Genomic DNA, 27,500 nt, shown 5'->3' with positions numbered 1-27,500 from the left:
GAACATTAAAGTCGAGATGAAACTGGTGTTTTCTCCCCGATAGTGACGAATACCGAGAGAAACAAATGACCAATAAGAACAAATGTAGGCGGGGCTTAATTCGGTATTGTCGGATAAATCATTTATAAATATAAATAAATATTGCAATATTCCATGCAAAAATAAGAATGATCAGTTTTGATTTCATGCTTATTTTAAGCATGTTCCCATATAAAAGCATTATAAAGTAAACGCTTAACGTGCATCATCTCTATCAGCCTTTATATAATATGAAAATCAGAATCAGAAAGAGCTTTATTGACGATGATTTGATTTTTCCCTGAATGAAGCTTCCATGTAAATACAAGACATAATAATAATACTTAAGAATAGAAATATGACAAGTATAAGACACATAATGGCTATATTTACAGCAATAAGGTGTATTAATATAACTGTCTTATTAGTGCAATAATGCGCCGCGTTACGCGTTTTAAAGTGTCTTTTATCGTACAGTATCATAAATCTGCACTCATACAGTGAATCAGAGACTTTATGCCTCAAAGTTCTTCAGAAAACAGACAGAAAGAAGCGCGTTAGACGGAGGGAAACAGAAGGCTGAAATATTAATAAAATAACGCACATGAAACTCAAGAACGCGCGCTAAATTAATCCCTGTTAACTTTAATATATTGTCCATCATTTATAGCGCTCGCGACGCGTCTCAGAACGCGCCTTCAATAATCAACGATCAAGCCGCAGTGTGACTGACGCGGACGCGTTGTAGTTGTTGAGTCTCCAGCTGTAAATGTGTGTGTAAAATCATCAAGATCAACAGAACAGAAACACTTTTCAAAGTCAAACGCTTGTCGAGCGCGCGTGATGTTGACGCACTGACCGGAGAGCCCGACGCACGCGGCGACCTCCCTCCACGCGTTCACGCGCCGCTCGGAACTGCGATAATCGTGCAGCGACGCGTTGTAGAGCACCGGGTAACCGGAGACGCTCTGGATCAGTTTCTCAGTCGCGGCCATTGAGTTTATTGAGACGCGTCGATCTGAACGCGCTCCCGGAATTGTTACACAGGCGCGTCAAAAGTGCGCGACACGCGCCTCTACCGCGCAAGCGGGACGTCATGGCGGGGTTGTAGACCAATGAGATTTGAGTGTGGGCGGGGCTAAACAGAGCGTCGCGTCACAAACAGAAACACAAGCGTCAGTCAAAAGCTCTTGATCAGGAATTAAACGCCGAGCCAAATATGGCATATTCTTTTTCAGCCCGCTTATTTTCCTACACTTCTTCAAGTTTTACAAGACTTAAGTTAGTTTTAAACAGTAAAATAATTAAAGAAAGAGCCTATTTTACTCATAATGCACAAAATCAAGTATCAAAAACTTTAAATCTTTATTGTGTCTTCCATCATTTCTTCTTGAATTCAGCTCTCTAATTTCATCTCTCAGACACAATAACAAAAGTACCAGATTTTAAAGCTTTTTATGTATCTATAAATAGTTGCTTGTAGCCTAAAGACCAAATTTATACTGTGAAAAGTCAGGGTCTATTTAATGTTGATGTGAAATCTGAAGATCAGGCCTAACTGAAGCCTATTTATTACAAAATTGTGTCACTGTATTGACTATAAATTATAATAAATCACAGCACCACACTTTTTTTTTTACTATTAAAGGAAATCTAAAACCTCTACATAAATTATAGTATCAGGATTGAGTATTAATTACAGAATGGTTGAGGAAAAAAGTCCCAAAGTCTGTTCAAAATCTCAAGGTAAACAAACATTAATATCATTTTTGCTATGCACACTGTTTTGTTTGTGTTTCCCCAGATTTGGATTATTTACTCACTTACTCACTTACTTTGTTATACAGCGGCATTCTTCTGCATCATCGGACTTCACGCGCCAGAATACCGGATCTTTAAAGGTGACATATTATGCCCCGTTTCACAAGTAATATAAATCTATGGTGTCCTCAGAATGTGTCTGTGAGATTTCAGCTGAAAATACCCCAACTTTTCACGTTTTCTGGGTTGGTAGAAGCACCTGATTATAGCACTTAAACACGGAAAAAGTCAGCTTTTCACCTTTAAAGAGATGGATATTGCATGCATTAACATTGCTCCGATGGGGAGCTTTCACAGCCCCAATAGTGCCATTGTTTTTATTTTTCAAGGAGGAAGAGACCTCCATCATTATCCAGCACTGAGTTGTCTTCATCACCACCACCCCTGTCCACCTCAGAGCCAGTCTTCCTCTCCGGCACGCTCCTCTGAAGCCAGCCATTCCCTCAGCTCCACCATCAGCTCTTCCACGCAGCCCTGATCCGCCTTGGGGCTTCCGGTCCCAGTCTATGCCTTGTCCCTGGGAGCCCTCGGCTCCACCTCGGCCCGTTGACGTCAGCTTTGCCCTGGCTCCTCGCCCCCTCGGCTCCACCTCGGCCCGTTGACGTCAGCTTTGCCCTGGCTCCTCGCCCCCTCTGCTCCACCTCGGCCCGTTGACGTCAGCTTTGCCCTGGCTCCTCGCCCCCTCGGCTCCACCTCGGCCCGTTGACGTCAGCTTTGCCCTGGCTCCTCGCCACCTCGGCTCCACCTCGGCCCGTTGACCATCAGCTTTGCCCTGGCTCCTCGGTTCCACCTCGGCCCATTGACCATCAGCTTTTCCCTGGCTCCTCGCCCCCTCGGCTCCACCTCGGCCCATTGACCATCAGCTTTTCCCTGGCTCCTCGCCCCCTCGGCTCCACCTCGGCCCGTTGACGTCAGCTTTGCCCTGGCTCCTCGCCCCCTCGGCTCCACCTCGGCCCGTTGACCGTCAGCTTTGCCCTGGCTCCTCGCCCCCTCTGCTCCACCGGCCCGTTGACCGTCAGCTTTTCCCTGGCTCCTCGCCCCCTCGGCTCCACCTCGGCCTGGCTCCTCGCCCCCTCGGCTCCACCTCGGCCCGTTGACCATCAGCTTTTCCCTGGCTCCTCGCCCCCTCGGCTCCACCTTGGCCCGTTGACCGTCAGCTTTGCCCTGGCTCCTCGCCCCCTCGGCTCCACCGGCCCGTTGACCGTCAGCTTTTCCCTGGCTCCTCGCCCCCTCGGCTCCACCTCGGCCTGGCTCCTCGCCCCCTCGGCTCCACCTCGGCCCGTTGACCATCAGCTTTTCCCTGGCTCCTCGCCCCCTCGGCTCCACCTCGGCCCGTTGACCGTCAGCTTTGCCCTGGCTCCTCGCCCCCTCTGCTCCACCGGCCCGTTGACCGTCAGCTTTTCCCTGGCTCCTCGCCCCCTCGGCTCCACCTCGGCCTGGCTCCTCGCCCCCTCGGCTCCACCTCGGCCCGTTGACCGTCAGCTTTTCCCTGGCTCCTCGCCCCCTCGGCTCCACCTTGGCCCGTTGACCGTCAGCTTTGCCCTGGCTCCTCGCCCCCTCGGCTCCACCTCGGCCCGTTGACCGTCAGCTTTGTCCTGGCTCCTCGCCCCCTCGGCTCCACCTCAGCCCATTGACCGTCAGCTTTGTCTTGGCTCCTCGCCCCCTCGGATCCACCTCGGCCCGTTGACCGTCAGCTTTGCCCTGGCTCCTCGCCCCCTCGGCTCCACCTCGGCCCATTGACCGTCAGCTTTGTCTTGGCTCCTCGCCCCCTCGGCTCCACCTCGGCCCGTTGACCGTCAGCTTTGCCCTGGCTCCTCGCCCCCTTGCCTCCACCTGAGACCTTCGGCTCCACCAGGCTCCCTCGTCCCACTGTCTTCACCTCGGTCAGTCGCCACAGAATCCTGCGCTCCATCCCTTCACTCCATGGCTCCGTCAGGCTCCTGCATCCCTCACACCGTGTCCTAACTACACATGACGCGATGCACGATAAAAGGTTCTTCTCCATGTTGATCAGAGAGTTTGTCCTAACCAGCCGCGACGGCGACACGCAACGATTCTATTTTAGAAACGGTTTCTATTTTTCTGCAACGTCGCGCTGGAACAACAAACACAAAGTGTGGCAATGATAATCTGAGGGACTGTTTATGTGCTTTATTTAATGTTAAAAGCGTGTCATGTGACTCTGAATATCATTTAGTGCTCCAGCTTTGTAGCTTTAAAAGCAACAATGTATAATTCACCTCAGATCTTGAAATTAAACAAATTGAAACAAGAACATGCAATCTGTGAACAAACAAGTGTATTCTTTGACAAAGATTGCTTTAGTAACTCAGTAGCCTATGTGTTTTTAATAATGTTTAAATGGTGTAATATTTGTGAATTTGATTATGTAGCTGCTAATCCATTTTCTTGCGAGTGCCGTCAGGATTACTCTCTGGTACCGCGAGACTCCGCCCACACGCTATTCTGATTGGCTGTGGGTTTTGATTGATTTTGACGCATCTCAAATGCGTCAAATTATTTGTCGCTGGAATCTCATTGCATGGCGTCTGGTTAGGACACGGGGCTCCACCGTGGTCCTCACTCACACCAGAGACCGTTAAGAAAAGTACGCTCTATGTCTATGTAATAGGCAATGAATCTCAGTAGTATGACATTCAGGCTCACATCCGCCATGTTGTCACTGTCATGTGACCTACAGCCATCAGTAGCGTCGCTTCACTGCCACTCAAATCCTCTCCAATGGCCTCATGGGATAGTAAAGTGTCCATGGCTGTGTCTGAAATTGGATTATAGTATGTATTCGGACATACTTAAAAATATTGGGTTAAAAATAACCCAATGAATAACCCAACTATGGGGTGGTATAGCACCTTCCCAAATGTGGGTTATTTTACCCCAATGCATTGGCTTAAACTCCAGTTGGATTAAAATAACCCAAGAGTTGAGTTAAATATTTATTTTTAATACCCAATATTTTTGGAAAATAACACAACATATTGACCCAATATGTGTAACCCAACGGTTGTATACTACTCTTTTGGTGTAGTTTTTCACATACTTTATAGTAGGGAAGTATTTGACTTTGGACGCAGCTCCAGTGTTCTGATGACTGCATATGCAGCTGGACCAGTGCAGTTTTTTGTCATAATTTATGAGAAGACAGAAGCCTGAGACTTCTTGAATGCATTCCTGACCTTCTGAAGCACGGCCACTGTCAGACAGGGATCATTCTTCAAACTATTTCATTTAATTACGCGATTACTATATTAACATAATAAAATGAATATTAATCCAAAACAATTTAAATCTGAATTGTATTTCAGTGCCAATCCTGCTGAGACAAGCACATGTAAGTGTAAATGCAGTGTAAAGGATATGAGTTTACAAGATAAAGACCTGATTAATGAATATTAATTTGATTGCATGACTAATGATGTAAGAGAAGCCCTCGCCATTCACAAACTCTCTTGTAACTAGCGAATATGCATAATTATTATAATATATTTTTTCAAAAGCTCAGGATTGAAACAACATTTTGTAAAAATACTTTAACTGTCACTTTTGATCAATTTTTTTTATTTGCATAACATTTAATGCGATTTTTACCCACAAAAGGGAATTTTTAAACCTCCAAAAGCTTCATATAAAGAATAGCAACACATATAAAACGCTTTACTTTGTAAGTTGTTGCAATGAAATAATAGGTCTATTTACAGAAATACAGCATGTAATGTAAATATGAAACATGCATTATTTATAAATGCATTATTGCACACCATCAGTGTGTTCACTGGTCCTTGAACTCTGCGTCGAACATGATCTTCTGGATCTGCATTTTAACCACGGCTCTTTTCTGTGGCGTCAGTCTTTTGAGGGCCGGGACGAAACTCAGGAGGAACAGCTCGTCCTCATCCAAGGCTTTCTGGACGCTCTTCAGAGGCTCGTTCTCTGAGGCCCGTGTGTGTGTCGGAGGCTCTGAGACCCGTGTGTGTGTCGGCTCCTCCAGAGCCTCGGCTTCGCTGGGAATCTTCCTCTTGCTGATGTGATTGCCCAGAAACGAGAGGTTGTCTCTGTGTGGCCAGTAATGCAGGTCTTCCCTCTTCAGCTTACACTGCACCACTGCAGGAGAACAGTTTCACACATTTATTCTTCAAACTATAAAAAAAAAAGGCCTACTAAATAACCTTGAAATCAGCTTTAAACAAGGGAAAAGATTTCTTAACATGCATTATATGCACAAGAACAGGCACGTTTAACAATGATGGTTAAGAGAGCAGAGCTGAATGCATATAACAGTAACACTTTACAGTAAGGTTCATTAGTTCCCTTTCGAACTGTCGTATTTGCGTAGCTCTACGCTTCGGGGAAAACTCCTTTTTCTCTGAATACTGAAGCCTTTTTGTATAATAACGGAGTGCTACTGGGAACTGCACGAACCTATGGCAGAGCGGCGTAACTGCGCGAACCAATCGGTGCACAGCCTGCCACAATGGGCGGGGCATCTGCCGATAAAAGACGACTGATTTCGACTCCAGAGCTGGAGGTCAACAGGCTGAGTTATCCGCGTCCTTTCTAAAGCAGTCGAGGAACTCGGTCTCGCCGGGGCGCCAACAGGCCCCTCACCAGCGATTTCACGGAGTTCACGGAGAACTAACGAAATCTCTAACCCTAACATCGGCGTCGCTGAGGAAAAGGGTTATGAGAAACTGCCCCCCCTAGAGGAAGCCGTGCGCACCTTTGCCCACCCACTGCTGTTGGATGGAAATCCAGGGTGGCTCATCCAAGTCAAGTCACCTTTATTTATACAGCGCTTTTTACAATACAGATTGTATCAAAGCAGCTTTACAGTGATAACAGGAAAATAATACAACAAAGTTTGTTTCTAGAAGAAAATTGCATCATTGTCCACCTTAAGTAAAGGCAGATCAATAATGTTTTTGAATATTAAATGTCCCCAACTAAGCAAGCCAAAAGCCAAGGCAACAGTGGCAAGAAACCAAAACTCCATCAGTGACAGAATGGAGAAAAAACCCTGAGATAACCCAGACTCAGTCTCAGTTCTCCTCTGGCCAACGAGCGAACAGTGTGTGATTATGATCCAGGCATTACAGGTCAGAGGTCGGATTGGATCAGAACAGTCAGAATATTTATCCGGTTCCATCTGGTTGGAAGTCGGAGTCATCACGCCGCCGGTATGGATCATCCATCCAAACCCTGCAGAACGACTTCATCCCTCATGGATGAGTCTGGACCAGACCCAGAAGCTTTTCGTGACCTAGAATTGACCGTTCGCAAAGCCCCGCCCCCTTTAGTTACTGTTGCTATGTCCAACAAGCCACGCCTCTCTCACGCCACTCCATGTTCTCACGCAGTGAAACACACATCTCGGAGCTGAGACACTGACAACACGCTGAGACAGGACAGACCAGCTTACTTTTGATATGAAACAGTCTCAACTTTCAAATTTGGTCATTTTTTAAAGAAATGTAAACAATAAATACCGTTTTGTGGCTCTTTAATGTGTCGTCGCTCAGTTAAAGCGGCTCGTGAACCGATCATCTCTTCCTTCTAGTTCATTTATAGCATCAAGTAAACATGAATGAACATCAGAAGGAATGTTGTTTTAACCGCATAAAGACGTCAGTACACTCCGTTTTTCAAGTTAAAATCCTCCAATGTTAATTTACTAACTCTCCTGACTGATTTGTCGGACAAAAATGGCAGATTCGGCAGATGGCGGATTATAACTGGTCAGATCGCCTGTCAATCAAACTCTCTGCGAAGGGTCAATTACGCTGGACCCTGAGCCCAAGAAGCAGTCCTGATCAACCAGCCGGGCCGAGGCATGGGAAGCCATCCCTCGCTTCAGTCGATAAAGCTGAATCTATGGCGAAAGCGATCGTCGTTTATAGGCAGATGCCCCGCCCATTCTAGAGGGCTGTGCACCGATTGGTTCACGCAGTTACGCCGCTCTGCCATAGGTTAGTGCAGTTCCCACTGACCAGCAAATAGCGTGCGAAAGGAGAAAAAGGAGTTTTCCCGGAAGCGTAGAGCTACGCAATACGACAGTTCCCTTATCTCAGGGAACCGAGGCTTCGTTAGTGAGTCGTTAACATTAGTTAATGCACTGTGAACTAACATGAACAAACAATGGACAGCTGGATTTTTATTAACTAACATTAACAAAGATGAATAAATACTGTAACAAATGTATTGATAATTGTTAGTTCATGTTAGTTAATACATCAATTAATCTTAAATAATGTTAACCTTATGTTAAAGTGTTAGCCATATTTAAATGTAATAAATTGTTTTAATGATTTGTATTTGTTGTCAGGGTAGCCTTAAATAATCTATTTTGTTATTTTCTCTTAGAAAAATGAATGCGTATGCATGTATGAATGGGTTTATTATATTAGTGTAATTAACTAATGGTAAGCAAGGGTGGTTTATTTTATTTTTTAGATGCAAATTATTATAGGCCTCTAAGCACAATGCATTTTTTCAGCTTTTTGGTTGGAATTATGTTGTACTATCCTTATTAAAATAACCCCCCCCCCCCCCAAATAAAATATTACAGAACACTATAGCCTAATATCTCTGCGTCTTATGAACCATACAGACTAATAACTATGTGCACTACGAAGGGTTTTACAGTATAAATGTTTATTATCACTCTGAATAGTGCATGTAAAGCTCGCGCGCGTGAGATTTGACGCACTGACCGGAGAGCCCGACGGACGCGGCGATCTCCCTCCACGCGTCGACGCGCCGCTCCGAGCGGCGGTAACCGCGCAGCGACGCGTTGTAGAGCAGCGGGCGAGTGAACACGGTCTGGATCAGTTTCTCCTTCTCAGCCATGAGTTTATTATTACTGAGTTGCTGCTGAGACGCGGCGCGTTTAGATCGTATTTCCGGCGCGTCAGAAACGCGCGACTCACGCATCGCAAGCGATTGGTAGATCTCAGTTCGCAAGCGGATTAAAAGTGAATCGTTTGATCATTTTGATTATTCGTGATCATCAGATCTGTCTATCCAGTAGGCTATCTATGGCAAGCCGTTTCGACTTCTATTCATTCCTGGGATATGAATTTCTAATATCATACAATTAAAATTTTACTAGTTAAAATACTCTTTCTTGATTATGAGGAATTAGATTTTTACTAGTAAAAATGCAAATTCCTCATTTCAACTATGACGTCACCACTCACTGAAAGCCTACGAATTCCTGATAACAAGAATTAAACTAGTAAAAACTATAATAATTCTTGATATCTGTAGTTGTGTTTTCACTTTTTAAATGTCACCTTTAGGCTGTCATTTAAATTTAAGAATTTAATTATGATTTCAGTATATGCTCTTTGGATTAATTCATGGGAAGAGTATTTTATGGTTATTATAAAAATAAAACCTAAACATTATCATTAGAGAATGGTTCTAGAAAGTTTGCTGGTTATATTTTTCCTTCTTATTTTTGTGATATTTTTCTTGTGATATTTTTCTTGTTTCAGGAACATAAAACAAAAGTTCAGCCAAAAACCAATTTTTTTTGTGTCGGAACATTCGGTCAGGTACTGCAGAAATGACACACTTTTAAAACTAACTTAAGTCTTGTAAAACTTGAAGAAGTGTAGGAAAATAAGCGGGCTGAAAAAGAATATGCCATATTTGGCTCGGCGTTTAATTCCTGATCAAGAGCTTTTGACTGACGCTTGTGTTTCTGTTTGTGACGCGACGCTCTGTTTAGCCCCGCCCACACTCAAATCTCATTGGTCTACAACCCCGCCATGACGTCCCGCTTGCGCGGTAGAGGCGCGTGTCGCGCACTTTTGACGCGCCTGTGTAACAATTCCGGGAGCGCGTTCAGATCGACGCGTCTCAATAAACTCAATGGCCGCGACTGAGAAACTGATCCAGAGCGTCTCCGGTTACCCGGTGCTCTACAACGCGTCGCTGCACGATTATCGCAGTTCCGAGCGGCGCGTGAACGCGTGGAGGGAGGTCGCCGCGTGCGTCGGGCTCTCCGGTCAGTGCGTCAACATCACGCGCGCTCGACAAGCGTTTGACTTTGAAAAGTGTTTCTGTTCTGTTGATCTTGATGATTGTACACACACATTTACAGCTGGAGACTCAACAACTACAACGCGTCCGCGTCAGTCACACTGCGGCTTGATCGTTGATTATTGAAGGCGCGTTCTGAGACGCGTCGCGAGCGCTATAAATGATGGACAATATATTAAAGTTAACAGGGATTAATTTAGCGCGCGTTCTTGAGTTTCATGTGCGTTATTTTATTAATATTTCAGCCTTCTGTTTCCCTCCGTCTAACGCGCTTCTTTCTGTCTGTTTTCTGAAGAACTTTGAGGCATAAAGTCTCTGATTCACTGTATGAGTGCAGATTTATGATACTGTACGATAAAAGACACTTTAAAACGCGTAACGCAGCGCATTATTGCACTAAGACAGTTATATTAATATATACACCTTATTGCTTAGTGTCTTATACTTGTCACATTTCTATTCTTAAGTATTATTATTATGTCTTGTATTTACATGGAAGCTTCATTCAGGGAAAAATCAAATCATCGTCAATAAACCTCTTTCTGATTCTGATTTTCATATTATATAAAGGCTGATACTTTATAATGCTTTTATATGATCAAATGCTTAAAGTAACCATGAAATCAAAACTGTTCATTCTTATTTTTGCATGGAATATTGCAGTATTTATTATAAATGATTTATCCGACAATACCGAATTAAGCCCCGCCTACATTTGTTCTTATTGGTCATTTGTTTCTCTCGGTATTCGTCACTATCGGGGAGAAAACACCAGTTTCATCTCGACTTTAATGTTCAATCTCGTGTTTTATTCATATTCTCATCTGTATCTGCCTGTATATAATATGCATCATGAATAACTGCATTTGATCTTTTATCTTTAATGCATTAAGCCACGGTAAGCATTTTAACAGCTTTCTGGAGAAAATTATAAAGTAAAAAAAGAGTGTTTCAAACACGATCGTCGCAGAAACAGTGTCGGCTCAGATCCGGCCCACGTGTGGATCAGGCGTAAAGCCTGGAATACACCGGTCAGCGGTCGGCCGTCGGGCAGTTTCCGTGCGTCGGCCGACTAAATCTTCTCAGTGTGTTCCGCACCATCGGCTGAAATTGGTCCTCGTCGGCTTTGTAACGGCCGATTCGACATGTTGAATCGGCGTCGGGCCGTCGGTGAAAGAGGGAACTCTGATTGGCTGTTCAGCTTAGTGAATGAGGCAGTGCACGAATATAATAGCAAAACAGCGAGCAAAGTCAAAACGGTACAGATAGACGCTGTTCTAATGATATGTCATCTTACCTGAGTGTTCCTTGGCGCATATTTCAATATTAACACGAGAGGAGTGGAATAAAGAAAGTGTTTAGCAGGATTGATATTCAAAACGGTAAGCACGCAGTGCTTTGTTTACGGTGTGTGTATCTGCAGCCGGCAGCGTCGGTTTCCCTTTTTGAATGACGAATAGACGAATATATCAGCAGAAATAGACGGTTGTCTCATTTACACGCAGGCGCAGAACGCGCTTTCTAGCTGACAGTCGGCTGTAGCTCTCTCGGTGTGTTCAGGTGCAGCTTTTAACCCCGACGCGAGGCGACAACACGGTCGGCTTTCATCAGCGCTAGTTAGTCGGCGTCGGCTTAGTGTGTTCCAGGCTTTACAGATGTTGCCGGATCTGAGCGACGCCATGTTTCTGTCGGGAACCATCGGGTTTTTCACTGTAAACTAAAAATCCGGTAAATTTACATTAAAAAAAAAAAAAAAGATATCCAAAAATTTACTGCAAAAAAATACGGTAGCAACATTTTAGGTTTTACAGTCTTAACTTAAATTTACAGTAAAAAAACTTATTTCACTATATGATATAATGATAACTTACCGACATATTGAAGTAGGCTACTAATATCGGTTTTGTACTATTGTAATACACTGACATCCACCAATCACAGTGGAGATGAGAGTCACATGATCAATCAAAGCTCATCACAAGCAGCTTTTCCACAAGAGAGTTAATACTAATATACAGAAGCTGCACAGTGTCATTCACACACACACACTGTACACACACAACAGTGTAAAAATGCAATAAACATTAATTTAACAACATTAAATGTAACAAAACCCTAATGTACATCACTGATTAGAAAAAAAAACATCCATCCATCCATCTTCTTCTGCTTATCCAGGGCCGGGTCGCGGGGGCAGCAGTCTAAGCAGGGATGCCCAGACTTCCCTCTCCCTAGACACTTCCTCCAGCTCTTCCGGGGGGACCCCGAGGCGTTCCCGGACCAGCCGGGAGACATAGTCCCTCCAGCGTGTCCTAGGTCTTCCCCGGGTCCTCCTCCCAGTGGGACATGCCTGGAACACCTTCCCGGGAAGGCGTCCAGGAGGCATCCGGAACAGATGCCCGAGCCACCTCAGCTGGCCCCTCTCGATGTGGAGGAGCAGCGGCTCTACTCTGAGCTCCTCCCGAGGGACCGAGCTCCTCACCCTCACATCTCTAAGGGATCGCCCAGCCACCCTGCGGAGAAAGCTCATGTCGGCCGCCTGTATCCGGATCTTGTCCTTTCGGTCATGACCCACAGCTCATGGTGAGAGTAGGAACGTAGATTGACCGATAAATCGAGAGCTTCGCCTTGCAGCTCAACTCTTTCTTCACCACGACAGACCGGTACATCGACCGCATTACTGCAGAAGCTGCACCGATCCGCCTGTCAATCTCCCGTTCCATCCTTCCCTCACTCATGAACGATCCCAAGATACTTGAACTCCTCCACTTGAGGCAGGAACTCTCCACCAACCTGAAGTGGGCAAGCCACCCTTTTCCGACTGAGGACCATGACCTTGGACTCGGAGACGCTGATTCTCATCCCAGCCGCTTCACACTCGGCTGCAAACCGTCCCAGTGCATGCTGAAGGTCCTGGTCTGATGGGGCCAGCACAACAACATCATCCGCAAAGAGCAGAGATGAGATCGTGTGGTCCCCAAACCTGACACCCTCCGGCCCCTGGCTGCGCCTAGAAATTCTGTCCATAAAAATTATGATCAGAACCGGTGACAAAGGGCAGCCCTGCTGGAGTCCAACATGCACCGGGTACAAGTCTGACTTACTGCCGGCAATGTGAACCAAGCTCCTGCTCCGGTCGTACAGGGACCGGACAGCCCTTAGCAAAGGGCACCGATAGGACTCCTTCAGCTTTACGGCATCCCTTACTTCCGGTGTCCACCACCGGGTTCGGGGATTGCCGCCTTGACAGGCACCGGAGACCTTACGGCCACAGCTCTGAGTGGCCACGTCGACAATGGAGGTGGAGAACATGGTCCACTCGGACTCAATATCTCCAGCCTCTCTCGGGATCTGGTCGAAGCTCTGCCGGAGGTGTAAGTTGAAGATCTCTCTGACAGGGGATTCGGCCAAACGTTCCCAACAGACCTTCACAGTACGTTTGGGTCTGCCGACTCTGTCCAGCTTCCTCCCCCGCCATCGGATCCAACTCACCCACCAGGTGGGGATCAGTTGACAGCTCTGCCCCTCTCTTCACCCGAGTGTCCAAGACATACGGCAGCCAAAGTCGATCATCGACCTCCAGTCTAGGGTGTCCTGGTGCCATGTGCACTGATGGACACCCTTATGCTTGAACATGGTGTTATGGACAAGCTGTAACTAGCACAGAAGTCCAATAACAGAACACCGCTCGGGTTCAGATCAGGGGGGCCGTTCCTCCCAATCACGCCCCTCCAGGTGTCACTGTCACTGCCCACGTGGGCATTGAAGTCCCCCAGTAGAACAACGGAGTCCCCAGTCGGAGCACTTTCCAGCACCCCTCCCAGAGACCCCAAGAGGGCCGGATACTCTGCACTGCCGTTCGGCCCGTAGACGCAAACAACAGTGAGAGATCCTTCCCCGACCCGAAGGCACAGGGAAGCAACCCTCTCGTTCACCGGGGTGAACTCCAACACATGGCGGCTGAGCTGGGGGCCTATAAGCAAACCCACACCAGCCCGCCGCCTCTCACCATGGGCAACTCCAGAGTGGTAGAGAGTCCATCCTCTCTCAAGGAGTGTGGTTCCAGAGCCCAAGTCGTGCGTGGAGGTGATCAACTATCTCTAGTCAGAACCTCTGAACCTCACGCACAATCTCAGGCTCCTTCCCCGCCAGAGAGGTGATGTTCCATGTCCCTAGAGCAAGTTTCCGTGTCCAGGGATCGGGTTGTTGAGGTCCCCGCCTTCGACTGCCGCCCGATCCGCTACGCACCGGCCCCTTGCGGTCCCTCCTACAGGTGGTTAGCCAACGGGAGGGCGGCCCCGCGTCGCTCCTTCGGGCTGAGCCCGGCCGGACCCCATGGGGGGAGGCCCGACCACCAGCCGCTCGCATACGAGCCCCAACCCCGGGTCTGGCTCCAAGGTGGGGCCCAGGCTACGCCATGCCGGGCGACGTCACGGTCCTTGCATTTGTTGACATCATAAAGGGTTTCTGAACCGCTCTTAGTCTGACCCGTCACCTAGGACCTGTTTGCCTTGGGAGACCCTACCAGGGGCATATAGCCCCTGACCACATAGCTCCTAGGGTCATTCGGGTACTCAAACCCCTCCACCACGGTAAGGTGGCAGTTCAAGGAGAAAAAAAAAAAACCTATGAAACAGTTATTTCAACAAAAATACATCAAATGTGAAGTTAGATCACTGAATATAGTACATAAAGTTTCTATTAACCAATTAAAGTTTTTTTCTTTTACCGTTAAAATCAGGATCATTTTTTACAGTGAAGAGAAAGTGTTTTTCATCGGTCTTTGTTTTAGATCATCGAGCTGCCGTTCAGAGTTCCAGCGCTTCAGAAAGTCCCTGTGAGATGATCATTTTTATGATGATGTTGAAAAACCTGATTCTGTGCGTGTTTGAGTTTAATCACATGATCAGAGACTCGGAGTTTAAAGGAGTTCACTTTAAAATGAACATTAGCCCATGATTTACTCTCGCTGAACTCATGCTAGTGTTTATGACTCTCTGCTTCCAGACGAACACTATCTGAGTTATTAATAACTGACGCTTACAGCTTCATAATGGCAGTGGACCATCAGTTTAAAGCTCATAAAAGTTTATCTGTCCATCATAAAGTGCTAATAAAGGCATTCTGAAGCGAAGCGTTGCGTTTGTGTAAGAAAAATATCCATATTTAAAACTTTACAAAGTAAAATAACTAGTGTCCGGCCAAACGAACATACGGATTCGACTTTAGACTGAGCGCAACTAATGCGACGCACTAATATCTACACTACGCCATGATGCGCTACGCTACTACTGACGCCATGAGTTGTGGAGTTTTCCCGCTGCAGTGGTGTGTGTGTGTGTGTGTGTGTGTGAGTGTGTGTGAGTCTAACGCTGTTCTCCCGCTGCAGTGGTGGAGTGTGTGTGTGTGTGTGTGTGTGTGTTGAGTCTAATGCTGTTCTCCCGCTGCAGTGGTGTGTGTGTGTGTGTTGAGTCTAACGCTGTTCTCCCGCTGCAGTGGTGTGTGTGTGTGTGTGTGTGTGTGTGTGTGTGTGTGTGTGTGTGTGTGTGTGTTGAGTCTAATGCTGTTCTCCCGCTGCAGTGGTGTGTGTGTGTGTGTTGAGTCTAACGCTGTTCTCCCGCTGCAGTGGTGTGTGTGTTGAGTCTAACGCTGTTCTCCCGCTGCAGTGGTGTGTGTGTGTGTGTGTGTGTGTGTGTGTGTGTGTGTGTGTGTTGAGTCTAACGCTGTTCTCCCGCTGCAGTGGTGTGTGTGTGTGTGTGTGTGTGTGTGTGTGTGTTGAGTCTAACGCTGTTCTCCCGCTGCAGTGGTGGAGTGTGTGTGTGTGTGTTGAGTCTAACGCTGTTCTCCCGCTGCAGTGGTGTGTGTGTGTGTGTGTGTGTTGAGTCTAACGCTGTTCTCCCGCTGCAGTGGTGTGTGTGTGTGTGTGTGTGTGTGTGTGTGTGTGTTGAGTCTAACGCTGTTCTCCCGCTGCAGTGGTGTGTGTGTGTGTGTGTGTGTGTGTGTGTGTGTGTGTTGAGTCTAACGCTGTTCTCCCGCTGCAGTGGTGGAGTGTAAGAGACGATGGAAGACCATCAGGGATCGCTACATCCGCGAGCGGAGACTCTGCAAGCTGAAGAGGGAAGAAGGAGGCCGGCGCCTGCATTACTGGCCACACAGAGACAGCCTCTCGTTCCTGGACAATCACATCCGGAAGAGGAAGATTCCCAGTGAAGCCGAGGCTCTGGAGGATCCGGATGACGGCGACGGAAGCGCTCGCGATTCGCCCGAGGAGTCGCTCGACGAGTCCAGCGGCGGAGACTCAAAGTCCAGCCTGGGAAACAGAGCAAAGAGTGACGGCAGGTTTGAGCCCAAGCATCCGCTCAAAGCGGCGATCCCGCTCAATCCCATAATGCCCCTGTCTATCGTGGCTCAGCTCAAACCACTGCAACACATGAGGCCGCTGGTCTCCGCTCTTCCTCCGGGCCTGAAGGGGGCGCCGGCGTCCGGTTCACCAGCGCAGACCTCAGAGCCTCCGACACACACACGGGCCTCAGAGAACGAGCCTCTGAAGAGTGTCCAGAAAGCCTTGGATGAGGACGAGCTGTTCCTCCTGAGTTTCGTCCCGGCCCTCAAAAGACTGACGCCACAGAAAAGAGCCGTGGTTAAAATGCAGATCCAGAAGATCATGTTCGACGCAGAGTTCAAGGACCAGTGAACACACTGATGGAGTCGGACTCAGTGCAAGGACACGAGCTTTACAGTGGAGCCCGGAAACATCTCACTGGCAAATATGGTTGAAATTGTGACTGTCAAAATTCTGACTTGAGTCGTAAAAAAGTCGAAACTGACTTAAGTCAAAATTGCGTCAAAATAGTTGGACTTAGAATTTTGACTCATAATTTCAACTGTCATATTTGACTTAAGTCATGAAATTATGGTTGAAATTGCGAGTCAAAATTCTGACCTAAGTCGTAAAAAGTCAATTGACCTAAGTCAAATTATGAGTCAAAATTATGATATAAAGTGAAAATTCTGACTTAAGACATAAAAAAAGTTGAAACTGACTTGAGTCAAAATTCGATAAATGTTTCAATTATGACACACTAAGATCATGTTTGACGCAGAGTTCAAGGACCAGTGAACACACTGCTGTCGGACTCAGTGCAAGGACACGAACTTTACAGTGGAGCCCGGAAACATCTCACTGGCAGTTATTGTTGAAATTATGATTAAAAATTCTGATGTAAGTCGTAATTCTGATATAAATTCTTAAGACGTAAAAAAGTTGAAACTGACTTGAGTCAAAATTGCGACAAAATATTTGGAATTATGAAATTATAGTTGAAATTGTGACTGAAAATTCTGTCAAGTCATAAAAAAGTCAAAACTGACTTAAGTCAAAATTGGGACAAAAAAGTTGAAATTCTGAGTCAAAATTCTGAAATGAGTCAGGTTTGATTGGATATTCAGTGGCTCAAAAGCCCTGTTTTTGTAAAATATCACCAGTGAAAATGTTCTTGCATCATTAAATGTCTTGAACTGCTACTTCATGCATTTATTTTATTAGTTTTTTTTGTATTTTCAAAAGAAGTCCATGTACACTACAGCTGAACCGTGAATAAACACACGCCAGTGACTGAGTGAAGCGGCCTGTTGTTTTTGGTTGCATTAATTTATTAATAACTGAACGCTGGTGTGGACTGGTAAATCTAAATATGGGAATTAAGCTGATTATTGGAGATCTCACATTTTACCTTCTTCATTCTTCCAGCCAATCATGATCTGGTGATGAAGAGTTAATGAGTCGAACAGAAGTTTCACACACACTCCATCAGGAATGATTCAGTGCAAACGGGTTATAGAAGTCCGTGAAAAAAATCATGCTTTTGTGAGTCAAGTCATGTTTATGAGATGAAAAGTCAGAAGTATGACTGAAAAAGCCATTATTATGACATTATATTTGAAATTATGACTGTTAAAATTATGACAAGTCAATTATGATATAAGAAGTGTAAACTGACTTTAAAAAGTCATAATTCTAAATTAAGACGTAAAAAAAGTCTAAACTGACGAGTCAAAATTACACAAAAAGTTCAAATTAATTATGACATAATGGTTGAAATTATGAGTAAAAATTCTGTAAAAAACGAAAATGAATTTTGAGTCAAAAATTCCTCTGACTGAAGCTGTAAAAAGTCAAAATTGAGACAAAAAGTTATAAGATAATTAAGTCATAAACAATCATAATTGTGACAGTCAAAATTATGACAACGTAAAAAGTTGAAATTGACTTTAATCAAATATGACTTATAAAAATTATGAGTAAAAATTCTGATTTGTCTTAATTATCAATGATGTAAAAAGTCGAAACTGATAATTATCAAATGTTGACTTAATGTATGACATTAAATTGACTTGAAAGATCATGTCATTAAAATGTCAAAACTCTGACTTGAGACAAAAAAGTAATTTCAACCTTTTTCCTCATTTTCAACATTTTGTCATAACTTTGACTCTTTAATCATAATTATGACTTATTAGCATGTCATAATTACTACTTTGAGTGTAATAATGATGGCTTGATCTTAATCACTGCTGATACTGAGGAAATAAAAACCCCTTCAAAAACATGTTTAAAATTAATTTTAATCAGCATCTGGACAGTCGACATGAGCTTGTGCTTTACACACGGCCAAACGTTTCCGAAAACTTCACATCGTCAGTCTATATGAATAAATCGCCATGTGCCATTAAGACGTTCTGAATTATTTTTAACCTCTATTTTCTAAAACCTTTTTATTTTAATGATAAAAAAGCTTTAGTTTAATCCATGTGGAAAGATATTTACAAAGAAAAACATTCAAAGTGTTAATTAAAAGGAAAAATTAAAGTATTCAAGGTTATTGTTCAGAAGAACATTTATGTGTTCATAGGATTTCTACAAGTATTATTTTGCTGTATTAACACGAGTGACATCATTTGGCACCGCAACTGTAGGAAAATCCAATGAAGGATTTGACATTTAAATGTAGGAAGATGAGCAGAGGAGTGTGGCGCACATGCCATCGCTATCTCTTTCATAGAAAAAGACGAGTTTCTTTTCCAAATCCCATCAGGAAACACACACACACACACACACACACACGCGCACACACAATCACACACACTACTGAGATTTTAGTGGATCTTTAGCCGTCAGTCCTTCAGGAAGAGCCATAATGGAGTCAAAAATGCTTTTCTTACTCAGTATTTTTGTCTTGTTTCCCGTCCAAATATCTAAAATGTATTAAATCAAAATGCATTTACTAGAGGAGTAACATGCCATAAGAAATTAAGTCTTGTTTTCTGGGGAAATAAATCAAAATGAAGTGAGTTTTTGCTTAAAACAAGCATAATGATCTGCCAATGGGGAAAGAAAAATACACTTAATTTCAAACAGAAACAAGATTATTTTTCTGACCCCACTGGCCGATCATTTTGCTTGTTTTAAGCAAAAACTCACTTCATTTTGATTTATTTCCCCAGAAAACAAGACTTAATTTCTTATGGCATGTTACTCCTCTAGTAAATGCATCTTGATTTAATACATTTTAGATATCTGGACTGGAAACAAGACAAAAATACTGAGTAAGAAAAGCATATTTTGCCGTGTGTTCAGGCAATAAGCAGCCAGAACATGATGAGCAGCGCCACGAACAGGAAGAGGCGGGACAGGAACTGCTCATCCGTGTGCTGAGGGGTCCCCGGAGCCGCTGCGGGGTCAAAAGGTCAAAAGGTCAAGGTCAAATTTATTTATATAGCACCTTAAAACCACATGAATGCTGACCAAAGTGCTGCACAACAGACATAACAAAACATAATCATACACTAAAAAAAAAAAAGTTTCATACATCTTTTTATTAATCTCAAGATTGCATTATTAGATTAATTTCAGACTTAGTTTCAATAAATCACACTGCCAAACATCATATTTCTGTCTTGTTCTGTCACAAGTATCGAAACATCCTAAACCCTCTGGTGCTCTTCGCGTGTCGGACAGAAATGACTGATTTATTTTTGTCAATGAAATTAATGTATTATATTTTAGTTTAATAATGTTTTTTTTTTATTTAATATTTTGTATTTTTAGGGGATTGTATGGTACTAAATTATATTTACGCTGTATTTATAATCCATTTATTCACTTTTTGAGCATTTGATCTCTTTTCAAACACGACACTTGGCAGATTATTGCTGAAAACTGAAGTTTTAAAAAGTGAACCTAAGTAAAAGTAACAGAATTTTATGTGTATTGTTATGAAAAATGCACAAAAATACTTTTTAAAATTTGTATATGAAATATATATTTTCAAAATCATGATTTACTCTAAAACGGAGAAGATCAAAGCCATAAATCTAAACAAGTTGTGTTCAAATGTGAGGCTGATATCTCCAAAGCTGGTCTTTCAGTGAGATGTTGTTCGGCTGCAGTACCAAACGCTTCCACTAGAGGAAACTCGTCTCTCATTCATTTCCAATGCGTCATTTCTGACCGCGAGGAGCTCAAGTGTGGCTATTGTTATCAGGACCATTAAACCTGTTCCAGTCATGGCCATGATTATTGTGTGTGTTCACACAGCAAGAGCCAAAACCTTTACCAAGTTTCGGACCATTCCGATGAATTTTATTTATTTATTTTCGGTCAGAAATGACGAAGAGCACCAGAGGGTTAAATCAAGATACATTTACTGGAGAAGCAAAATGACTGTTTCTTTCTTTCATTTAATGAAAAAACATGATGTTTACTTAATCCCTTTATTAATAACTTCTTAATGCAGGTCAAAGTTTCCTTATTGTTTTACCTGGAGGCGGTCTTCCGTCGTTGATGTTGAATGCCGTGGCAAAGATCCCGAAAGGAAAAGCCCCGATTCCGAACGACATCTGGAAGCCTCCGTCTCCGAAGCCAAAGCCCTGAAATCCCTGCAAACACACGTCATAAGCGCTCACACACACTGCCAATCTCATCATTTAACTAACTTATGATTTACTCCTCCTTCTGTCATTCCAAACCTGTATGACTGGCTTGTGTGGAAATTTAAAGCCTCTATTGTGCTATCTTAAAGGCTCCTAATGTTGTTTTGGGTTTCCTACAACAGGTTCAAAAGGTCAAAAAGACTTTTCTTATAATATATATTGCACAACACCTCATTTCTCAAAGAGTCTGAAAAGGTTTGTTTGAAGATTCAGTCTCTCTAAACCCCGCCTCTCTGAGAGCTGCTCTGCTCTGATTGGTCAGAAAGCAAACGCTCATTATCATATCTGAATCTCAGCTCTCGACACACAGTGATACGAACAGTAACGATGGCGTGAGTTTTACCGTATCAATCTCATCAAAGTGGATTTGCTTTGTTCTTCTCGACATGAACAACACAAACCAAACTCTTCCAGTCTCAGATAAACTAGTGTTTGAGGGCGGGGCTTAGAGAGGCTGCTCAGCCAATCAGCTGGCATTATGCAAATGAGTTACAAACCTACACAGATTCAGCAGGAAGTGAGACTGAATTACTGACGACTCGTTTCAGTTCAGAATCTCTTCTTTCTTTCTAAACTCCATTTATCTGATCTTTCAAACTTTTACATTCACAAACAGCTTTATCACACACTACATGAAACAGAACATCTGAAAAATAATAATAGGCATTTAAAAAAAAAAACATTTAGTATCATTTAAATGGCATTATAGTTTTTTATTGATAGTTTGAATTAGTTTTTATTAATATATTTTCCCTTTTGGTAAAATTTAGTAGAGTTTTTACCATTTTATTAGTTAATTTTCTTTTATGTCTATATAATTAGCTATTTTAATATTTCAGTTAACAGTTATTTTATTTCAAGTAATAATTCTTTTATAGTTCTAGTCTGAAGAACATGAGGGTGAGTAAACGATGACAGAATCTTCATTTTGAGGACAACTAGTCCTTTAATATGCATATAATTTTTATCCAGTAAATAATCACTACGCAAGATCTTTAAGAGTTGAGAGAGCAGAGAGTGATGCAACGTTAAACGTCAGATGTTGTCATCCCTCGCTCCATCGCCTGTCCGCAGAGACGCCTTAATAAGCCCCGCCGGGACGCTCGTTTGACTAATGAATTACTGCAGCGACCTTCATCCGTGTAACAGTTTCATCACAAAAGTCTTGTGCAATGATTGCGTTGCAAATGCGTGTACAACCTTAAATGCTGTGTGTATATGTATGTATATATATATAAATAAAAGTGCTGGGCAACAATTAATCGCTACTAATCGCATTCAAAATAAAAATTTGTGTTTACATAGTATATGTGTGTGTAGTGTGTATAATGATTTCGTATATATATACACACACACACATATATTTAAGAAAATGTATATAAAAAAAAAATATTTTTTTAAACAGTATATACATGCAAATATTTTTCAAATGTAAACACATGCATGTGTGTGTTTATATATACAAAATAATTATACACAGTACACATACATATACACACAAACTTTTATTTTTGGATGCGATTAATCGTTGCCCAGAACTAATATATATATATATATATATATATATTAGTGTGTGTGTAATGATCATTGTGATTTTTTTTTCCCTCTATACCATGACAAAAGAAACGCTTGCTTATATATAGATCGAGCTCACACTGTCTGAGTGTGTTAAAGATACTCACGCCACGATTCTCTGGTTCGGGCCGCTGGCCCTGCGGTCGTGGAGGAGTTCGCTCTCTGAAATCACACAGGAAAATCACTTCAGATTTTAAAAGTTCAATCAATGGTATACTGGTGTGTATATATGTGTGTATTATCACATTTATTCATATAACGCTTCATACAGTATAGACTGTTTCAAAGCAGCTTCACAGTCATAAACAGGAAAATAACAGAATCAATGATGTAAACTATGAGACAAACTCAAATTCTGCTTTACAGCACTTCAGTTCAGTTCAATGTCGGTTTTGACGTTGCAAATATCATCAGTTATTAAATGAGTTTAATTAAGCAGCTCTACAGAAGTTCACAAAAGTGATAAAAAGTTTATATTTTAAACAATCATATAATAATATTTTTGTATAATTCAGCAAATTAAATGAGTTTAATTTTTATTATATTCTCTTTTGATTTAGAAGTTGATGACACTTTCTACTGTTGTGTGTATGTGTGCGTGAGTTTGAGAATGAGTTTGTGTGTGAGTATGCGTGAGCGTGTGAGTATGAGTGAGCGTGAGTATGAGTAAGCGTGAGTGAGTGAGCGTGAGTATGAGTGAGCGTGAGTATGAGCGTGAGTATGAGCGAGCGTGTGAGTATAAGTGTGAGTATGAGTCTGCGTGAGTATGAGTGAGCGTGAGTATGAGCGTGAGTATGAGTGAGCGTGAGTATGAGTGAGCGTGAGTATGAGTATGAGTGAGCGTGAGTATGAGTGTGAGTGAGCGTGAGTATGAGTATGAGTGAGCGTTTGAGTATGAGTGAGTGTGAGTATGAGTGAGCGTGAGTATGAGTGAGTATGAGTATGAGTGAGCGTGTGAGTATGAGTGAGTATGAGTGAGCGTGAGTATGAGTGAGCGTGAGTATGAGTGAGCGTTTGAGTATGAGTGTGAGTGAGCGTGAGTATGAGTGAGTATGAGTATGAGTGAGCGTGTGAGTATGAGTGAGCGTGAGTATGAGTGTGAGTGAGCGTGTGAGTATGAGTGAGCGTGAGTATGAGTGAGCGTGAGTATGAGTGAGCGTGAGTATGAGTGAGCGTGAGTATGAGTGAGCGTGAGTATGAGTGAGCGTGAGTATGAGTGTAAGTATGAGTGAGCGTGTGAGTATGAGTGTGAGTATGAGTGAGCGTGAGCGTGTGAGTATGAGTGAGCGTGAGTATGAGTGAGCGTGAGTATGAGTGAGCGTGAGTATGAGTGAGCGTGAGTATGAGTGAGCGTGAGTATGAGTGAGCGTGAGTATGAGTGAGCGTGAGTATGAGTGTAAGTATGAGTGAGCGTGTGAGTATGAGTGAGCGTGTGAGTATGAGTGAGCGTGTGAGTATGAGTGTGAGTATGAGTGAGCGTGTGAGTATGAGTGAGCGTGAGTATGAGTATGAGTGAGCGTGAGTATGAGTGTGAGTATGAGTGAGCGTTTGAGTATGAGTGAGTGTGAGTATGAGTGAGCGTGAGTATGAGTGAGTATGAGTGTGAGTATGAGTGAGCGTGTGAGTATGAGTGTGAGTATGAGTGAGCGTGAGTATGAGTGAGTATGAGTGTGAGTATGAGTGAGCGTGTGAGTATGAGTGTGAGTATGAGTGAGCGTGAGTATGAGTGTGAGTATGAGTGAGCGTGAGTATGAGTGTGAGTATGAGTGAGTGTGTGAGTATGAGTGTGAGCATGAGTGAGCGTGTGAGTATGAGTGAGCGTGAGTATGAGTATGAGTGAGCGTGAGTATGAGTGTGAGTATGAGTGAGCGTGTGAGTATGAGTGTGAGTATGAGTGAGCGTGTGAGTATGAGTGAGCGTGAGTGCGAGTATGAGTGAGCGTGAGTGAGTGAGCGCGAGTATGAGTGAGCGTGAGTATGAGTATGAGTGAGCGTGAGTATGAGTGTGAGTATGAGTGTGAGTATGAGTGAGCGTGTGAGTATGAGTGTGAGTATGAGTGAGTGTGAGAATGAGTGAGCGTGAGTATGAGTGAGCGTGAGTATGAGTGAGCGTGAGTATGAGTGAGTATGAGTGAGTATGAGTGAGTATGAGCGAGCGTGAGTATGAGCGAGCGTGTGAGTATGAGCGTGAGTATGAGTGAGCGTGAGTATGAGTGAGCGTGAGTATTAGTGAGAGTATGAGTGAGTGTGTGAGTATGAGTGAGCGTGAGTATGAGTGAGAGTATGAGTGAGAGTATGAGTGAGCGTGAGTATGAGTGAGAGTATGAGTGAGAGTGTGAGTATGAGTGAGCGTGAGTATGAGTGAGCGTGAGTATGAGTATGAGCGAGAGTATGAGTGAGTGTGTGAGTATGAGTGAGCGTGAGTATGAGTGAGAGTATGAGTGAGAGTATGAGTGAGCGTGAGTATGAGTGAGAGTATGAGTGAGAGTGTGAGTATGAGTGAGCGTGAGTATGAGTTGGCGTGAGTATGAACGAGCGTGTGAGTATGAGCGTGAGTGTGAGTATGAGCGTGAGTATGAGCGAGCGTGTGAGTATGAGCGTGAGTATGAGTGAGCGTGTGAGTATGAGCGTGAGTATGAGCATGAGCGAGCGTGTGAGTATGAGCGTGAGTATGAGTGAGCGTGTGAGTATGAGCGTGAGTATGAGTGAGCGTGTGAGTATGAGTGTGAGTATGAGTGCGAGTATGAGTGAGCGTGAGAATGAGTGAGCGAGAGTATAAGTGAGCGTGAGTATGAGTGAGTGTGAGTATGAGTGTGAGTGAGCGTGTGAGTATGAGTGAGCGTGATCGTGTGAGTATGAGTGAGCGTGAGTATGAGTGAGTGTGAGTATGAGTGAGCGTGAGTGAGCGTGAGTATGAGTGAGCGTTTGAGTATGAGTGAGCGTGAGTATGAGTGAGCGTGAGTATGAGTGAGCGTGACTATGAGTGAGCGTGAGTGTGAGTATAAGTGAGCGTGAGTATGAGTGAGTATGAGTGTGAGTATGAGTGGGTGTGTGAGTATGAGTGAGTGTGAGTATGAGTGAGCGTGAGTATGAGTGAGCGTGAGAGTATGAGTGAGTATCAGTGAGTGTGAGTATGAGTGAGCATGTGTGAGTGTGAGTGAGTGTGTGTGAGTATGAGTGAGCGTGAGTATGAGTGAGTGTGTGTAAGTATGAGTGAGCGTGAGTATGAGTGGGTGTGTGAATATGAGTGTGTGAGTATGAGTGAGCGTGAGTATGAGTGAGTGTGAGTATAAGTGTGTGAGTATGAATGTGTGAGTATGAGTGAGTGTGTGAGTATGAGTGAGTGTGTGAGTATGAGCGAGCGTGAGTATGAGCGAGCGTGAGTATGAGTGAGCGTGAGTATGAGTGAGCGTGAGTATGAGTGAGCGTGAGTATGAGTGTGAGTGAGTATGAGTGTGAGTGAGCGTGGGAGTATGAGTGAGCGTGAGTATGAGTGAGCGTGAGTATGAGTAAGTGTGAGTATGAGTGTGAGTATGAGTGAGCGTGAGCATGAGTGTGAGTGAGCGTGTGAGTATGAGTGAGTGTGAGTATGAGTGAGCGTGCGTATGAGTGAGCGCGAGTATGAGTGAGCGTATGAGTGAGCGTGAGTATGAGTGAGTGTGAGTTTGAGTGAGCGTGAGTATGAGTGAGCGTGAGTATGAGTGAGCATGAGTGAGTGTGAGTGAACGTGTGTGAGTATGAGTGTGTGTGAGTATGAGTGAGTGTGAGTATGAGTGTGAGTATGAGTGAGCGTGAGTATGAGTGTGTATGAGTGAGCGTGAGTATGAGTGAGTGAGAGTATGAGTGAGTATGAGTGAGCATGTGTGAGCGTGTGTGAGTATGAGTGAGTGTGAGTATGAGTGAGTGTGAGTATGAGTGTGTATGAGTGAGCGCGAGTATGAGTGAGCGTATGAGTGAGCGTGAGTATGAGTGAGTATGAGTGAGCATGTGTGAGTGAGCGTGTGTGAGTATGAGTGAGTGTGAGTATGAGTGTGTATGAGTGAATGTGTGTGTGAGTATGAGTGAGTGTGCGTGAGTATGAGTGAGAGTATGAGTGAGTGTGTGTGTGTGTGTGTGTGTGTGTGTGTGTGTGTGAGTATGAGAGTGTGTGTGTGAGTATGAGTGAGCGTGTGTGCATGAGAGTTTATGTGTGTGAGTATGAGAGTGTGTGAGTATGAAAGTGTGTGAGTGTGATAGTGTGCGAGTATGTGTGAGCGTGAGGGTGTGAGTGTGTGTATGAATGCCCAATAAATACCAGTAAACTTTGACCATGTGGGGACATTTTTTAAGTCCCTATGAGGAAACAAGTTTATAAATCACACGGAGTGATCAATTTTGGAAATCTAAAATAGCAACAAAAAAACTTTCTAAAGTCATATTTCAAAGCTCTCCACACACACACTCTCTCTCTCCCACACACACACACACCTGGGGTCCTGTTGGCCGGTGCTGCCTCGGCCTGGTTTCCAGCCACTGCACACACACACACACACACACACACACACACACACACACACACACACACTCAGTTCAGGTGCATCAAACTTAAGTCATATCACATGATCATGAAACACTGAAACACTGCAACTCTCACCTGATGCAAACACGGCCAGCTGGAGGACACACACGTCACAGGAGCGGTCAGAGAGGACAGAGAAAACAAGAGTTGAGCGAGTCACATTCACACAGAGATCTGCGAGTGTGTCATGCATGGTCTCACTAGAAGAGGTGTGTGTGTGTGTGTGTGTGTGTGTGTGTGTGTGTGTGTGTGTGTAGGGTCTCACCAGAACAGGTGTCCACACAGACTGATGACGGCATCTTTAGACGTGTCGAGGCAGATGTTACACTCGAAGGTGCCGTCCTGAGTCCCACTGCTGCTGTTCTCTGTTCCTGCTGGACTCTCACTCGCTGCTGCACTGGCCATGATCTCAGCGCACGCTACACACACACACACACACACACACACACACACACACACACACACACATCAGG

General features: G+C 44.0%; 4 protein-coding genes across 5 annotated transcripts in view; 1 reads left to right on the top strand and 3 right to left on the bottom strand.

The window, feature by feature from the left end:
• Nucleotides 1-1,045, bottom strand: part of LOC308691222 (uncharacterized protein) — a 7,542-nt gene extending 6,497 nt beyond the window's left edge. The window contains exon 1 of the mRNA XM_081366235.1: nucleotides 878-1,045. Coding sequence (XP_081222361.1) covers nucleotides 878-1,013 — 136 coding nt within the window. The 5' untranslated portion in view covers nucleotides 1,014-1,045. The remainder of the gene's footprint in view (nucleotides 1-877) is intronic.
• A 4,232-nt stretch (nucleotides 1,046-5,277) lies between these two features.
• On the bottom strand, nucleotides 5,278-8,787 carry LOC308691313 (uncharacterized protein; the record flags this gene model as incomplete). Its single annotated transcript, XM_081366388.1, has 2 exons — nucleotides 5,278-5,961; nucleotides 8,568-8,787. 2 exons carry the CDS (start codon nucleotides 8,785-8,787, stop codon nucleotides 5,630-5,632), a joined length of 552 nt encoding a protein of 183 aa, XP_081222514.1. The 3' UTR covers nucleotides 5,278-5,629.
• An 826-nt stretch (nucleotides 8,788-9,613) lies between these two features.
• On the top strand, nucleotides 9,614-17,527 carry LOC308691604 (uncharacterized protein). Of its 2 annotated transcripts, XR_014030265.1 has the most exons (3): nucleotides 9,614-9,868; nucleotides 15,945-16,746; nucleotides 16,834-17,527. XR_014030265.1 is itself a non-coding variant. In XM_081366999.1 (2 exons), the coding sequence occupies exons 1-2, from the start codon at nucleotides 9,733-9,735 to the stop codon at nucleotides 16,595-16,597; spliced, it is 789 nt and encodes a 262-aa protein (XP_081223125.1). In that variant the 5' UTR covers nucleotides 9,651-9,732; the 3' UTR covers nucleotides 16,598-17,527. The 2 variants fall into 2 exon arrangements, 1 of the variants encoding a protein (XP_081223125.1); XM_081366999.1 differs by having other exon boundaries at nucleotides 9,651-9,868; nucleotides 15,945-17,527.
• Nucleotides 17,528-18,508: 981 nt separating this feature from the next.
• Nucleotides 18,509-27,500, bottom strand: part of rnf185 (ring finger protein 185) — a 9,723-nt gene continuing 731 nt past the window's right edge. The window contains 7 exon segments of the mRNA XM_081367000.1: nucleotides 18,509-19,634; nucleotides 20,724-20,841; nucleotides 22,578-22,632; nucleotides 26,937-26,963; nucleotides 26,965-26,981; nucleotides 27,103-27,121; nucleotides 27,293-27,446. Coding sequence (XP_081223126.1) covers nucleotides 19,537-19,634; nucleotides 20,724-20,841; nucleotides 22,578-22,632; nucleotides 26,937-26,963; nucleotides 26,965-26,981; nucleotides 27,103-27,121; nucleotides 27,293-27,432 — 474 coding nt within the window. The 5' untranslated portion in view covers nucleotides 27,433-27,446 and the 3' untranslated portion in view covers nucleotides 18,509-19,536.

Source organism: Scardinius erythrophthalmus, assembly GCF_964197995.2.
Source record: "Scardinius erythrophthalmus genome assembly, chromosome: 5".
In the NCBI taxonomy this organism is placed as follows: Eukaryota; Metazoa; Chordata; class Actinopteri; order Cypriniformes; family Leuciscidae; genus Scardinius; species Scardinius erythrophthalmus.
Note: the sequence above shows the minus strand (reverse complement) of the source record. Positions and strands in the feature narration are given on the sequence as shown.